This window comes from Peromyscus maniculatus, chromosome 1 (assembly GCF_049852395.1).
Source record: "Peromyscus maniculatus bairdii isolate BWxNUB_F1_BW_parent chromosome 1, HU_Pman_BW_mat_3.1, whole genome shotgun sequence".
Lineage (NCBI taxonomy): Eukaryota > Metazoa > Chordata > Mammalia > Rodentia > Cricetidae > Peromyscus > Peromyscus maniculatus.
In genome coordinates, this window is record NC_134852.1 from 187,080,912 (window position 1) to 187,097,145 (window position 16,234).

Here is a 16,234-nt window from a genome sequence, read left to right on the forward strand (position 1 = left end):
AAGAAAGGCAGATATATCTGTACTCTGCAAATAACAACGAGAAAATTTTCCCTATTTCTTTCCATGCTGACTTTTCTGCTTGGCCAATTCAAAAGTAAAGCCTGAGTGTCCGAGCACAGTATCTCAATATTTTAAAACTTTATTAGGTCCTGTACTTTCACAATTGCAGCTAAAACTGATAACAGATTAAGTTTCTGTCAAATTTGTATCCATGTTAATACATAACGATTCATTCATTTTCTGCTACCACAATGCTCTCTTTGAATGATACAAGAAATCAGAACCCCTTATCAGAAGGCCACCAGCTTGGATCACCTGTAACTCCTGCCTGCTACCATGTGATGGAAGGAAATGGTGCCTGTTTTTCATACTGAGTACCGTGTACCCAGTTACCACCTAAATATTCTTCTACTCTTTCCATTAATGCTGTGCCGCATCCAAAACAATATCCCTTGTATCTAAAATCACTAGTGTTTCTCTTCCTTTCCCCCTACATTGATTTTTTTCTTTCTCTCTTTCTTCCTCCTCCTCCCCTCCTTTCCTTCTTCTCCACCTCCTCTTTTTGTTTGAAGACAAAATCTCCCCCATGTAGCTCAGAGTTGCCTGGAACTCCCCACATAGCCCAAGCTAATTTGAATCTTTAGATCTTCCTGCTCTACCTCCTGAGTGCTGGGATTATGTGCTGGGCAAAGTGCCACCACATCAACCTAACACACACACACACACACACACACACACACACACAGCCCTAAACACACACAACTCTAACACACATACACACCTCACACACATATACACACCTCTCACAGATAAACACACACACACACACACAACTTTGTGTGTGCACCCAAAACTATTACGTTATTCCTCTATCTATGTGGTGGATTGGTTCTAGGAGCGCCCGACTCCTCCCCATCTGAGGATACCACAGTCTATTCATGTTCTACATGAAATGGCACAGTTGCCTAGGATATACTTTAAGTCAACTGTAGATAACTTGTAACATCTAACCCAATGCAATTGTTATATGAAGAGGTGTTCTGCTGGCTGCAATCCAGTTTGTATATGTGTGTGCATTTCATGATGTAAAGACCTAGCTACAGACTAAAACTACAAGCTGACATTCTGCATCAATCAACAACAACAGCTAAACAAACAGGCAAACAACAAATTAGCAAGCCTTTCATAGTGGCACATGCCTGTAATCTCAGCACTTGGGAGGCTGAGACAGGAAGCTTGCCATGAATTCTAGGCCATCCTGAACTATGCAGTGAGTTCCAGCCAGTCTAAACTGTTTCAAAAACAAACAAACAGAAAACACAACAACAACAACAAAAACATTATCAAAATCTCAATTCAGTAAACATTCAAAATTACTCTTAAAATGTAGCATATTATAGCTGATGTGGGGGTATGCCTGTAATACCAACTGTCTGGAGACTGAGACAAGAGAATCATGAGTTTGAGCACAGTCTGGGCTACAGAGCAAGCCAATCTCAACAAATAAATAACATAAAATTTTTAAATGCCGTATTTGTTTTGTTTTGTTTTATTGAGACAGAGTGGTATGTGTCCCAGTCTAGATTCAAATTCACTATGCAGGATGATCTTGAACTCCTGATCCTCCAGCTCCTACTTCCCATGTGACTGGATAAGGAACATGGGATAACATGCAAGCTTGGGATCACTGCTGGAGATCGAGCCCGGGGGTTTTGTTCATTCATAGACAAGTACTCTACATCCCTTCTCATTGACTACCAAAACCCATACTAAACCAAACCAAACCAACAACAAAAACAGAACTATTTGTTATTGTGTGGGGGTGGTATATGGCACGTGTGTATTACATAGTTCATTTTTACCTATCTTAGTTTGTGAATGTGTGTATATGTGTGTGCACATATGCCATAGTGTGGGTGTGGAGGTCAGAGGACAAACCTGCAGAAGCTAGTTCTCTCCTACTATTTGGGGCTGGAGAATCTAACTCAGGCCACCAGGCTTTGCTGCAAGGCCCCTTACTGGCTAGACAGCGCCATATCTAGAACAGCTATTTTCTGAGTGATGGAACCATGAGAACCTTTTCCTACATTTCTGTAGGAAAGAAAAACAAGTATGGGATTAGGAGTGCTGTAACTAATAAAGTTCAGTCTCTTTTACTTAGGCCTGCGTTGCTTTCTCAAAGGAAGCCAGTCTGAGGCAGCACCTACTGCTCCATTGCCCGTCCTGAGATTCATGGTGGCCAACAGTGTTTACTGATGACAGCCGGAAGGTACAGGGGGAGTGTAGATTTTCTCCTGTCATCCGCACACAAGTGCTACGTGGTCTGATTACCTTCCTTTCACTCACTCATCCTGAAACACAAAGGTTGAGTACTAGCTTCGTCCACACAACTGAAATCCAAACCCAAGTCATCTGGATGGAGGGAGGGGTGCCTTTACACAAGGTCGAATGAGTTAGGCATTCCTAGCACCTGGGAACTATATTCATTCCCAGACTTTTGGAAATGAGTTGACCACCCCAGCCAGGCGACTTCACCTGTTTCACAAACATCAGCATGGCAGAGTATGTCATCAGTCAGCCAGACTTCCTCCTTGGTGTCGGGAGAAGCACCCTAGGAAACTTAAACTCAATTGGAACCTGCTTTGTGCTTTTGAGTCAGCTTTTCAAAGGGAGCTTTTTGATCCATATATATGCGCACGCTAAATAAAATCACCAGGACTATTTTTAGCTTAATGCTGGATATAAAATGGTTGGCAAGTATTAACTACCTACTAACCAAAATAAAATGTAACAGAGAGCTGTCAGGGAAAAAAAAATAATAAAACCAGCACAACAGAGTAGATCAAAGGACCCTCTCTATGGATCCTTCACTGGGAACCATGGAGGTCTTCTGCCATAATCAGCTACAGAAATGGAGGCAACTATCCAGTGAGGTGGTGATGCCACTTGAACCACTTTTCTGCTTCAATACCAATCACATGTGCATGCTTCTCCATTTCAGAGTGCATAAGAATACATCATTTTTAATCAGACTTCCAACTTACCTGTAAAGGAAGGAACAAAAGCAGTCAACAAGGGTAGTGAGGGTGAGAGTCAGGCAGGGCTTAGGAGTAGCTCTGTGGCCAGTATGTTTTGGGCATGTGGGAGGCCCTAGTTTCAATACCCAGCACGCGCGCGCGCGCACACACACACACCTAATACACACACAAATACATGAGAACATAATTAAATGCTCGCTCATATAGCCGGCTAGACAACTAGTACAGAGCTCACAAAGCAAGATTTGTCAGCTCTGAAACATCATGTAATCCTGTAAGTATAAGAAACAACATCTAGGGTTGGGGATTTAGCTCAGTGGTAGAGCACTTGCCTAGCAAGCGCAAGGCCCTGGGTTCGGTCCTCAGCTCTGAAAAAAGAAAAAAAGGAACAACATCTAGTTCAACTTCAGCATTCCAAGAGCACTGGTACCATAGTTTATCTCATGCCTGCTAAGAGGAAGGGGCAGACAAAGTAACTCAGAAACCTGATGAAGAAGTTGGTCTTAGCTAAGTTCTCCAGGAAGTAAGGTAGGATGACATTGAGGTGACAACATTCTCCTTTCCTTGTTTAGTAAAACCAACAAACAACTGATCTGATTTTTGGAGGGTGCTGTGAGTGAATCCCAGGGAGTTTTGGATGCTGAGTTTCTACATCTTCTTCTACTGAGCCATTCTCTCAGCCTCCTGACTAATTTCTAGGTTAGAACACCTTCGTGTGTGTTTTGTTTGTTTGTTTTAATTTATATATACATGTGTATAAGGCATGTGCACAGGTGTCCTTACAGGCCAGAAGAGGGTATCAGATCCCATAGGGTTGGAGTTACAGTTACAAGACATCTGGAGTTACAAGACAGTTGTGAGCCTTCTGATACGGGTGCTAGAAACCAAACCCTGGTCTCCTGGAAAAGCAAGCACACACTCTTAACTGCCAAGCCATCTCTTTTGTGCTCAGCCTAGTTGTAAGAAAGAAACTTTGGTAGTGAAATGTACAGGTGTACTCCTTAGAGCATGCACAATTTATTTCAGAACTGTGTTTCAGGGCTGCAGAGATGGCTCAGTAGTGAAGAGCATTAGTTGCTCTTGCAGAGACATAGGTTTGGACCAGCCCCTAAATGGTGGCTCACAACTACCTGTGACTTCAGTACCAGGGGATCTGATGCCCTCCTCTTACCTCTGATGGCGCCAGGCATGCATGTGGTATAGAGGTATACATGGAGGCAAAACATTCATACACATAAAATTTTAAAAAATATTTAAAAAGTGTAATATGTGATTAAACCTACAAAAATTAAACATAATAGGATAATGAAAAACAAGCTATGATTAAATCCTTTAAAAATTGGTAAATAAGCCTGGGTGGTGACATACACCTTTAATCTCAGCAGTCAAAGAGCAGAGCCAGGTGGGTCTTTGCAACTTGCTTGTTCCCAAGATAGCTGATGCTACATCGTGAGACCCTACCTCAAAGAGCAAGCAAACAAAAAGTTGTAAATAAACCAAGTGTGGTGGTTTACTGTAGAGACAGGAGGATCAAGGAGCTCGAGGTTATTCTTGGGTACACTTGGAGCCAGCCTGGGCTACAGGAGATCCTGTCTGGAAAAAAAAATAATAACTTATAAAAAAAAGGAATTTATAAATAAAAAAGAATGAAAAGTTTTTACTTTTCTGTCAGAAACACAAGCCCCTTAACTTCTGACACAAAGCACGCAGGCAGTTACATTTTATTTTAAAATAACCCCTAAAGCTTTGTAAACATAGTTAAGACTTAGATTAGTTTTTCTCTTTCTTCAAATCACTGTTAGAGACTGTATTTTCAATTCCTCAAAAAGTATTTTAAGACGTGCAGAGTAAGGCACGATGGTAGAGGCCCGTGATCCTAGCACTTGGGAAGCTGAGGCATGAGTACCAAGAGTTACAGACCAGCCTGGGGCTGGATCACAAAATCCGCCTCTAAAACACCAGAGAGACAGCAAGTCAGGGCCCTTGCCACCGTGAGTTTGATGACCTGAGTTTGATCACCAGAACCCACATGTTGGAAGGAGAAACCAACTCTTCCGAGTTGTCCTCACCTCCTCGGCCGTTGTGGTGTGCTCACACCCACATACCCACCACCACACAGTAAAAAAGAACAGCCACAAAAAGAAGACGACAATTCAAGCCCTCAACTCTGCCTCTCTGCCACCCCCACAAGTCACTATGTAGATCAGGCTGGTCTCAAGCTGGAGTCTCCTTACGTGGACTCCCCAGTGTTGGGATCATAGGTCTGTGCCAACATTCCTGCTTAGTTCTTTCTTGGAGTCTAGCTATTGTCATCGAAAACTACAGTAAACTCTTTAAAATGCAGATCAGAGAAATAACTAAAATGTGGTTTCACAGAAGTAAAACCAATCAATACGACACAGGTATCAGTCAATATGAATTTCATAAAATACATTTCCAAGAACTATAAAAAAAGTCTGCAAAAACTCAGACACTAAATAACTGTCTTACAGCCACAGCCAAATCAAACCTGCTGTGTAGTTTCCGAATTCCACACACACCTTAACATTTCAGACCTACGAAATGCGCGCCCTGGATTCACCCACAGTCATGTTAAAGCGTTTTCCAAAGTTTTAGAAACTAATGCACTGCAGAAAAGCTATGAAAAGAGATAAAAATCACGAACAAAGGCTGAAGGAGTTATGCTGTTTGCCAAAGATCAAACTTTTACAGAAATTTAAGCCCAATTTAGTCATTTCCCAACACCAAACAGTAATGTAAATGCAAAAAGTAAACGTTTGAATGCGTTCACTTTACCGTGCACTCTACTTACTTTGCTTTTTGCCATTTATAAGCTTCATTAAAGACACTCAAAAAGAGGTAACCAGTTGAATGGAGTTAGGCTCAGATAAGAAAAAAACAGTCGTAAACTCTACCTACGAACTGACATCCCAGAACAGACAGGAGAAGAAGGTACCCTTTACAATCTACCATTATATATACAAGCCTCGGATTGTGAAACAACGCACTTTCAGCTCTGTACAATCACAAACACTCAACTCTACCCACTCCAGAAAAAAATAAATAAATAAAACAATCCACCTGCAGGCCTTATTGGTCCACACAGTTCCGGCCCACATGGTGTCAGTGGGTGTTTCCCTCTACACAGGCTGTCTCACTGGCTGTCGTAGAAACACTGTTTAATAGGCTGTGATTTTGGGGGATTGTCAAACTCCACGCCTCCAGACTTAAGCTTGCCAACCGGCCCAAGATACTGGCGGTTACTCGGCGATTCAAAGGGCAAGCTTGGTAGCCTGAGCTGCAAACTCCAAAAGATATGCTCGGAGAAGGGAGCAGTGAGCCGGAGCTGTGCCAGCCTGCCCTATCCCTAGTCCTAGACCCAAGATCAGTCGGGTGCATGCACCGGGCCACCAATAAGGGCGGGCAGAGCGTTCGCCTTTTCTCCACTATGACCGAGGGACCAGCTACAGTTAGTGTCAGGCGGATAGGACTAGCCAGGCACCACCGCGGGCCACCACCTTCAGCGCTCAGCGCCTCTATGGAGGATGCAGTCCCGAGCGGGTACTTGGCCGCCCCCTCAACCGCAGGCACCGCCGTTCCCTCCCGTCGGGACTTACGCGGCCTGTTCTTCCTCCCGGAGTCCATCCTCCTCCGCAGCCGGCATTTCTTGGCCGGAGAGTCATGCTGGGAGAACAGCGGCTGCGGCTGCAGCTCGGACAAGAGCTGGAAGCGTGCGGGCGGCGGGTCGCGGCTGCAGGCGGGCGGCGGCGGGTGGAAGCCGTTGTGCAGCAGCCCGTTCACGGCGGCCGCGGCGCCCTCGGGGCCCCCCGGGGACTGCAGGGCCGCGCGCTCGTGCTGCGCGCCGCGGTCGCCCATGCCCGGGGCTGGCGGGGCGGTGCGCGGGCTCCGGCTCAGGCGGCCTCGCTGGAGGTCACGGTCGGGCGTCCTCCTATCCTCCGATCCTCCCTGCGGCTTGCTATCCGGCAGCCTCGGCGCCGCGGCCGGGGGCTGGCGGCCCAGGCGCTCCTCCCCTCCTCCCGCCGGCGCCCCCGTGTCTTCCGCGACCTGGCCTCCGCGCGCCGGGCTGGCTGCTCCCGCCCGCAGCATGTCGGCCTCGCGTGCCGCACCGGGAACCTCCGCGGACCCCGGCCGGGGCGCCCGCCTCCCCCTCATCCCCAGGCCGAGCCACTTCAAATGCGGCTTCCTCGCCTCCCAGACCTGTCCCCGCCACTGAGCATGCCCAGTCCTGCCCGCCACCGCCACCGACGAGTTTTAACGTGCGGAATGAAGTTCTCAGGGTTTGCGAAGAGGAGATAGGCGGATCGGGCTTTGTGTGGCGGAGCGAGCCTAAAGGGTACTGGGTGAGGTAGGCACGAGACAGCCAGAAGCCTCGGGAGGAATGTGGGAGGAAGCCAAATATTTGCAGAGGTTTCAGGTTTGCTAATCCTATCCCCAGTGGGCTAGTACCTTTACAAGGTCACTCATGCTCACACCCCCGCCCCCCCGAAAGTGTGTGTTCCTGCGCGCGTGCGTTAATGTCACCAAACTACTCCGAGGTCTGAAGGGAGGGAAGAGAACAATTATTTATAGAAAGGTAGGCAGCCTTGGAGAAGGAGGGGAGTGAAATTCTTTGGCTAGAACACGCACACAAACAGCATGTGTTCTTGAGTTAGTGTCTTTTGCAGAGAGGAAACCTAGGAATACAGTGTAAGGACAGTGAAGGACAAAACTAGGCAGGAATAACCCGTGCTCGAAGAGACCAAGTAAACAGATACGATCCCAAGATATAAAAAGCGCATTCCTCACCCAGAAAAGACGGAGGGGGACAGCGTCTTCTCCTGTTGTTCATGGAGTAAAAAGTTGCCCCTGGCTATAAAGGGGAAGCAGCACCATGAGCTCTGAGTTAGCCCTCAGTGCTGATTCCTACTGTCACCGAGCAAAAGACAAATTCAGTATGGAATACACCTGTAATAGGCAACCAGAGTGGCCGTGCCCAATAGGCGGGACACACTCAGGTGCTGGTGATCTCATGTGGCCTAAACTTTTCTATCTGTCCAAAGGGGGCTCTTGTTTTTCACAAAAGTACCTAGTGCATGCAACCTTGGTTCATAATAAATGTTCACAGGAGTCTGATGTGAACACTAAAGTAAGGCTCAAAGATCAGAACTCTGGAGTAGGATGCTTCCTAGCACTGGGTTCTATCCCCCACAAAGGAACAGAGCGAACATTAAAAAAAAAATCGCAGGCCATTGTTCCAAACTGCTATGGATAGGGCAGACTGAGTCCAAATGGAAGCCCCTCTCGTAAGTTTCACATCACCAAGCTGAAACTAAACTATCTGACCCTCTGAAAAATCTGTTAATGTCCCCCAAACTGGCCAGCTTCGACAAGATGAACTTCCCTCTACCTTAATCTTTGCAAAAGTGACCTATGGTTAACCTTCCTGTCCCTTGAACTAAATCTTCCAGGAGTCCAAAAGTGGCATTAACTGTGCCCAGGATTTATACATACATGGTGCTTTGAGGATTTCTTCCAGCAGAGCACTTCCCAGAATCAGAATCAATGAATCCACTCTGTTCCTTCCACTTGTATTTTCAGGCAAGCAAACTGAGGTACAGAGAAATAACTGAGCTTAAGACAAAGCTGGGGGTGGGGGGCTGAAGAGATGGCTCAGCGGTTAACACTAGCTGCTCCTCCAGAGGACCTGGGGTCCCACATGGCCACTTACAACTGTCTATAACTCCTGTTCCAGAGGATCCGACACCCTCACACAAGACATACATGCAAGAAAAACACCAATGTACATAAAATACAAATAATATTTAAAAAAAAAAAAAGAACAAAGCTAGAATTCCACCTAAGTCACTATCCTCTCTGCTTCTGTGAGTTCATAATATTTAATGACTCTGAGAAGTTGCCTTAGGTAATCCAGCCCCCTGCCCATCTGCGGCTTTCAGTTCCATTCCTTGACAACTTGTTCCTTCGGGCTATAATCTCTCCTGACCCCTATACCTGTCCACACATCCTTATTCTAGCTATAAAGTACATATAGCCTACCTAGTGACACAGGCCTGGAATCCCAGCTACTCAGGAGGCTAAGCCAGGAAGACTTCAAGTTCAAGGCCTGCCTTCACTGCTTAGTCTGTTCAGGCCGGTTTTCAAAACTTAATGAAACCCTGTCTCAAAATAAAGTAAGATAGCTGGAGATGTATAGCTCCATGATAGAGCATTTGGCTAGCATAGCATGCCCAAGGTTCTAGGTTCAGTTCCCAGTACTGTTAAAATAAAATGCGTATGTTCCCTTAGTGTCCACAATATTGGGTTATCACTGCATTGCTACAAAGATGAAATGAATGAGTAGAAATGTGTGTGGTTGAAATGATGCAGTTACATCTCATTTGATCACTATTTCCCCCATTGCTTTGTATACTTGATTAAGGCAGATGACTCTTCATCACTGTTTCTCCAGGCAGCTCTGGATAATCACTCGGGGTTGAACAAGTGACTCTGGTCTTGGGGGTTCTCACTTTATTCAGTAAATTTGCTAAAAAGCCCCCATTGCCACTTCTCCGTATTCAAATTCAGACAGACTCAAGCCGAGTTGATTGGCACCGCAGTAACTTCAAGGACACATCCTTCAGCTTGATTCCCAGGCATGGTGAGGGAGGCCGAGCCAAGTGGCTCAGACCCAGACAGGGCAAAAGTCCTGGTACAGAACGTCTCTCACCTGCTTCCCTTTCGGGCTGGTGCCCTGGTTACAGCCGGAGGGAAGGCAGGTGACATCCCACAGGTTTATTCAAGGGTGTGTGTAGGTGGTGAACATGAGCCATCATATGCTCCAGGAGAGCTGGAACAAATAATGTTTGGGAGTGCTAAAAGGGGAGGTGCACAAGCTACTTCTTTCCATCTGCTCATTCATGATTTGTCAACCATTTATTAAGTGTGTATATGCTGAAGACCCTAAAACAGACTCTTGGGATACGACGGCAAAATGACACCTTTGCTGCACTTCGAAGGTTGACTAGAAACACAGAGATCATTGGTGTTCTCACCTCAGTGTCATAAGATGATCCAGAGTCTACACGCTTTTTCTTCTGTTCCGTGAATTGGCTAGGGCTTTGCACATGCCAGCCAAGCCCTTTACCACTGAGTTAGTGCCCCAACTCCCTTTTAGTATTTTGAGGCAGGATCTCACTAATTTGCCAAAGCTGGTCTTGACCTCACTCGGTAGCCAAGCAGGCCTTGGATTTGTGATTCTGAGTAGATAGGATTACAGATCTGTACCAACAAATCCAGTCAAGATTTTTTTTTTTTCAAGACAGAGTTTCTCTATTTGCTTGCTGTCCTGGAACTCATTCTGTAGACCAGGTTGGCCTCAAACTCCAAGACAGCCAGACAGTCAGAGTTACTTAATAGAGAGACCTTGTTTCAAATAAAACAACAAACAAACAAAAACTCGCATGAAATTGTTACCACATTGGAACATGGGATTTGAGGTCATCTGAATCTGTGTTCCTGGGACATGGTTACCCATATTGGGCTCCACAATAAACTATTCTTTATTCCTTTTGATGTTGTAGCTGGTTTTTGTAGTTGTTGAGATAGGACACAACTCATGGAAATACTTTACTTAGGTTTACCCACTTATCATAAAGAATTCTGATGAACAGTTATATGAAGGTATTGGAGCAGGGCTATTTTAAAAACCTACATCTGCTTCTGCCTCCCCAGTGCTGGGGTTAAAGGCATGTGCCACCACCTCCCAGCCAGCTGAGAAATTTTACTTTTCCTGTTTTGTTTTGTTTTGTTTTGTTTTTTAAGTATCTCACTGTGTAGTCCTGGCTGTCTAGTCTGGGACTCAATTTGTAGACCAGGCTGCCCTTGATCGAAGTTCTGTCTGCCTCTGCCTGGGACTAAGAGTATAGGATACCACTCTGAGCATTTTGTCTGTTCTGCTAGTCCTTGAAATAACCATATAGCCAAGGATGGCCTGGTAATCTTGATTCTCCTGTCTCTACCTCCCAAGTTCTGGGGTTACAGATACTACACCCAGCGGAAAGTTTTTACCTTTTTTAATTTTCTTTTTTATATTTTTTTGTTGTCTTTAATGGCCAAGCCATATCTCCAGCCTTAATTTTCTTTTTCAAAAGAGGACCTTGGAGTTGGAGATGGGTGTGGTGGCTCATGTCAGTAATCCCAGCACTCAGGAGGTTGAGGTAGGAATATTGCCAAAAGGGCAAGGTCAACAAGAGCTCCATAGCGAGATCCTGTCTCGGAGAGAAAGAGGGAGATCTGCCACAGCCTCCCAAGTACCATGGACTGTAGGCATGAGCCTGCTTGACTTCGTCCTAATCTTTTCTCTCTTTACCTTCTCTTCAGCTCTTCCCCAGCTTTCCTTCCACACTGTTCTTCTCCGCCTCCCTCGCTTCCTTTCTATGTGTGTATGTGTGCACGTGTGTGTAAATAATTAGGGGTTGTGGTGCTCGGGATGGAATCCCGCCAGGGCAGATGCTCAATCACTGAACTATGACCTTTGCCTTGTAACCTGGTTTTATTTTTGTTTGCTTGATTTGCACCTCCATCCCCATGTGTAAGCCTGGCTGGCCTAGAACTCGCTATGTAGACCAGCTGACTGACTACATAATTTGAGGCAGTCCTCCTATCGATACCTGCTAACTTCATGCCCTAATCCTTGGGACTGTAACCTGATATAGCCCAGCTAGTCTGGAACTTGCTGTGTAGATGAGCTGGCTCCCAAGTGCTGGGATTAAAGGTGTAGAGGTGTAATGACATCACACCCACCATTATGCTAGTTTTTGAGACAGAGTTTAAAGTGATGATTCTATATGGGACTTGCAATTTATTCTTTGTAAATTAATTTTAGTTTAGCATACAAGATTTTTAGTATTTTACTTTTTCCCGTTTGTTCTCCCCTCTCATACCCTGCTCCCTTTCGCTGGTTCTTTTTACAATTTGCTGTTAATTTCTGGGAAAAAAAAAATGTCGATAAAACCCATCCACCGTGCTATATTATTGTAGACATTTTAGTTACTTGGGAAAATGGTAACAAAGTCAAATATGCCCAAGCTTAAGCTGGTGGAAAAACAAAACAAAACAAAACAAAACAACAAAACAAAACAAAACAGGGCTCTATCCCCAGCTTGGCAAAATAAGAAGAAAAACAAACACAAAAAGAAAAAGACCCCCTACCCCCAACTCCCAACCTCCCACCCCTCACCACCACCCCCATGCTTATCTGCATCCAACCCATCAGCTCTGAGAGCAGACACACTGGAGACTCACTGTTAAACCTAAGCTCTCAACCCAAGGGATCTAACAGGAGAGTGTTCCCCACGCCATTAGAGACGACAGAAGGCGACCAGGTCGTGAGAGCCCATTTCAACCTCCACCAGCTCATCTGCTACATAGACACCCGGGAGAGGAGAGTCTGTTAGACCTGGAAGTCAGAGGTTCTTCACGTTTGTTCTGGTTTTGGCTTTGAGACAGGATCTCACTATGCAGCCTTAAACATGATCCTCCTTCCTCAGCCCCTCAAATGCTACAATTACAGGCACAGGCCACCAGGCTGGCTTAGTTTACATGTTTTAGTTCACTTACCCTGTCCTTGATTTCATACCCTGTCATCTCAAGAGCATGTCACCAAGTTCCTAAAACCCTTGGCATTTATTGAGGGTTAAAAGTATCTTTTATATAACATACTCCCTTTTTAAATTATAACTGATTTTATTCTCATTAGGTAGCTCAGGGTCGAGCCAGAGACAGGCTCCAGATAAGGCTCAGCACCAGAAAGTTAACAAGTGATCAGAAAATCAGAGAGCTGAAACTTTGTCTTTCTTAGAGGGAGAGCAGGGAATGGTAGAGGAAGGGTCTTACTTTAACCCAGGCTGGCCTGGCACTTACAATGCAGCCCTGACTGGCCTTGAACTCTTCTCAGCTTCCCCACGATGGGATGATAGAAATGAATCATCACAGAAGGTTGAGGGTTGAATTTTCAGCCTCATCCAACAAACCTTCAGGAAGCTTTAGGTAGCTAGGGACTAAACTCCATGGGCTCAGAGAGACTGAAGCAGCATGCACAGAGCCTGCCTGGGTCTGCACCAGATCCTCTGTGTATATGTGATGGCTGTTAGCTTGGTGTTTTTGTGGGACTCCTAACAGTGGGAGTGGGTATAGCTCTGACTCTTTGTCTGTTCTTAGGACTCTTTTCCTCCTGTTGGGTTGCCTTGTCCAGCCTGGATATGAGGGCTTTTGCCTTGCCTTGTTTTGTTGTGTTTGGGTGTCTCTTTTGTAGGCCCACTCTTTTCTGAAGAGGAAGCAGAGTGGCGTGGGAGGGGGCTCTACGTGAGGTGTGGGGGGAGCTGGGAAGAGTGGACTAAGGGGAAACTGTGGTCTGGACATATTGTATGAGAGAAAAGTATTTTTTCAATAAAAAAAAAGAAAGGAATTTAATGAACTTCCATGGTTGTTCTAATTTTTGTTTTCTTTTTGAGACAGGGTCATCTCATATAACCCAGGGTATCATCAAATTGGCTATGTAGGCAAGATGGCCTTGAACTACTGATCCTCCCATTTCTGCTTCCCAAGTACTGAGATTGCAATCCTGCACCACCAAGCCCAGCACTCCGGTGTGGGTTTTTAGAGATAGCCCTACCCCCATACCTTGCCAATGTATCCTTTCATCTAACTGTTCATCTGAACTCTTTATGATAAGTCAGTAAACCTAAGTAAAGTATTTCCATGAGTTGTGTCCTATCTCAACAACTACAAAAACCAGCTACAACATCGTAAGGAATAAAGAATAGTTTATTGTGGAGCCCAATATGAGTAACCATGTCCCAGGAACACAGATTCAGATGACCTCAAATCCCAAGTTCCAATGTGGTAATAATTTCAATACAGGTTTTTGTTTGTTTGTTGTTTTATTTGAAACAAGGTCTCTCTATTATGTAACTCTGACTGTCTGGCTGTCCTGGAACTTGCTGTGTAGACTAGGCTGGCCTGGAACTGACAGAGATCCACCTGCCTCTGCCTTCCGAGTTTGGGATTAAAGACACGAGTCGTCATGCCCACCTTCATGAAATCTTTTATAGTAAGAGAAAGAAAAAAGTCATAAATCAAGACACTTTCAAAATACATTGCTTGAAACATCAGGTAGGTGGGTTAGGACGAAGCATGAAAATCTGTTACAGATCTCATGTTATAGTGATATTCTTAGCTTTTAGATTGGTGATAGCGAGTAACTTGCTAAAAATACATCTTAGAGGGTTTTTTGATAGGCACAGCTTGTTAGGCTGGTCATAGAAGTAGGCAAGGAGTGGCTTTCAGAGGAACTAAAAATAGCTCAAGATAATTTAGCTTTGGCCTACAGCATTTTAACTTTCCACAGTCATGAAATGTAGTCATTTGGCCATGTCCAATCTTCAATACACAACTTTCTCCTATTTTTCTTCCTTTGGAACCTGAGTTCACACTAACAAAATTTGAACCCAAGGAGGAAATTCATGGGATACCAAGGATGGAGCCAGTCAGCATAGAGGTCACCTAGCTGGAGCTTGCAGTTAGTGTCAGAGACCGAGGCTATCTTCTGGTGCCGAGTCCTTACTTCATCTGTATTAAGTCACCTGCAGGTGGATAGTGTTAGAACCGAGGTGTAGGGCAGCCACCCCCACATCTGGTTACAGAAGCCTTATGTGCTGTTTTTGTCAGTGTGGGAGGACAGAGAACAGTTGTTTTTCTCTACTCCCACACACTTCCTAACTCTGCCGGAGAAACTGCTTCTCCCCTTCCCTGGAGACCTGATGCCATGACCTGTGTTAACATCTACCGCCCGCACCGCATTGAGTTCCTTACAGTAACTGGACTGCTTTGCTTCTCCCTGGGATTTGCATTCTAGCATCTTACATTCTTGTTTGCAAAAGAGCTTTTTTCTCCTTAAAAGAATCTCCTAAGCTGGCTGTGGTGGCTGGACCCATGAGCCCACCATTCAGGGGGCAAACACAAGAGGACTAGGAGCTTGGGGCCAGCCTAGGCTACATAATGAGACCCTACCTCAAAAACCGCACATAAAAGAGTTGATGAGATGGCTCATCTGATAAAGGAACTTGGCGTGCAAGCCTGGCAATGTTAGTTTGACCCTTGGAATCCTTGTAAAGGTCCAGACGCCACAAAGTTGTCAGGTGACCTCTGCCAGGGTACTTGTGCATGCACACACAAACAATATTTTTTTAATTAAAAAAGTAAAAAATTCAAATTCAATCCCCAGCAACAACAATAAAAATAAACCACAAAATTCTAGCCATGGTCTCTTATTTTGTATGTACATTTACATGTCAAATATTTTAAGGATCTATTTTCTTCTTAACTATGTGTCTCTTCACGTGACTGCAGGTGCCCTCAGAAGCCAGAGATGTCCCCACTCCCACTGTGGCTAGATTTACATGCAGTTGTAAACTACCTGGCATGGGTACAAGGAACTGAATCCAGGTCCTCTGGAAGAGCAAGCCAGTGAGTGCTCATACAGTCACACAAGATATTTACACAAAAATTTTAACTGATGGCCACTGCTACAAGTACTGAGTTAAAGAGCTGGGGATTTAGCTCAGTGGTAGAACACTTGCCTACAATGAGATCAAACCTAACTGTTAAAGAAAAAAATCCTGTCAAATACTAGATTTCATTGATAACTGAGAGGGGGGAGTCCCCTCCCATTACAGATTACACATTCTTCTTGGGGTGGAAGGAAAAAGGAGATAGCAAATATGTAAGTCAATAAATGAATACAGGTTAATAAGAGACACAATTAAAATAGTATAAAACTCCGTAAGTGGAAGAAGGGGTCTGTTTTTAAGGGAGTAATAAATTACATTATGTTGGTAACTGAAGGTTGAGATGTGACCTCTCATGTAAAGCAATGGAAAAAAGGAAATGAATACGTGTGTGTGTGTGTGTGTGTGTGTGTGTGTGTGTGTGTGTGTGTGTGTGTGCATGCCATCTCTCCAGAATCAAAGTTCCATGATCCTAGGTGTTGTGACCATCATGTCAGCAGCCAGCCAGGCATAGATCTGGAGCAGTAGCTGAGAGTGTACATCATATCTCAAGCACAAGGTGAAGGGAGAGCTAACTAGGAATGCTTGGGTTTTTGAGACCTCAAAGCTCACTCTTGGTGACACATCTCC

General features: G+C 45.0%; 1 protein-coding gene across 3 annotated transcripts in view; it reads right to left on the reverse strand.

Moving 5' to 3' along the window:
- The window catches only part of Pank1 (pantothenate kinase 1), a 66,120-nt gene extending 58,218 nt beyond the window's left edge, over positions 1-7,902 (reverse strand). Inside the window, exon 1 of one of the 3 annotated variants that reach the window (XM_042269863.2) lies at positions 7,845-7,902. In XM_042269863.2, coding sequence (XP_042125797.1) covers positions 7,845-7,887 — 43 coding nt within the window. In that variant the 5' untranslated portion in view covers positions 7,888-7,902. Of the gene's footprint in view, positions 1-5,850; positions 6,081-6,655; positions 7,353-7,844 lie in introns of those variants that run through there. The other 2 variants (XM_076562647.1, XM_006985665.4) reach the window with 2 other exon arrangements.
- Between the last annotated feature and the right edge of the window lie 8,332 nt (positions 7,903-16,234).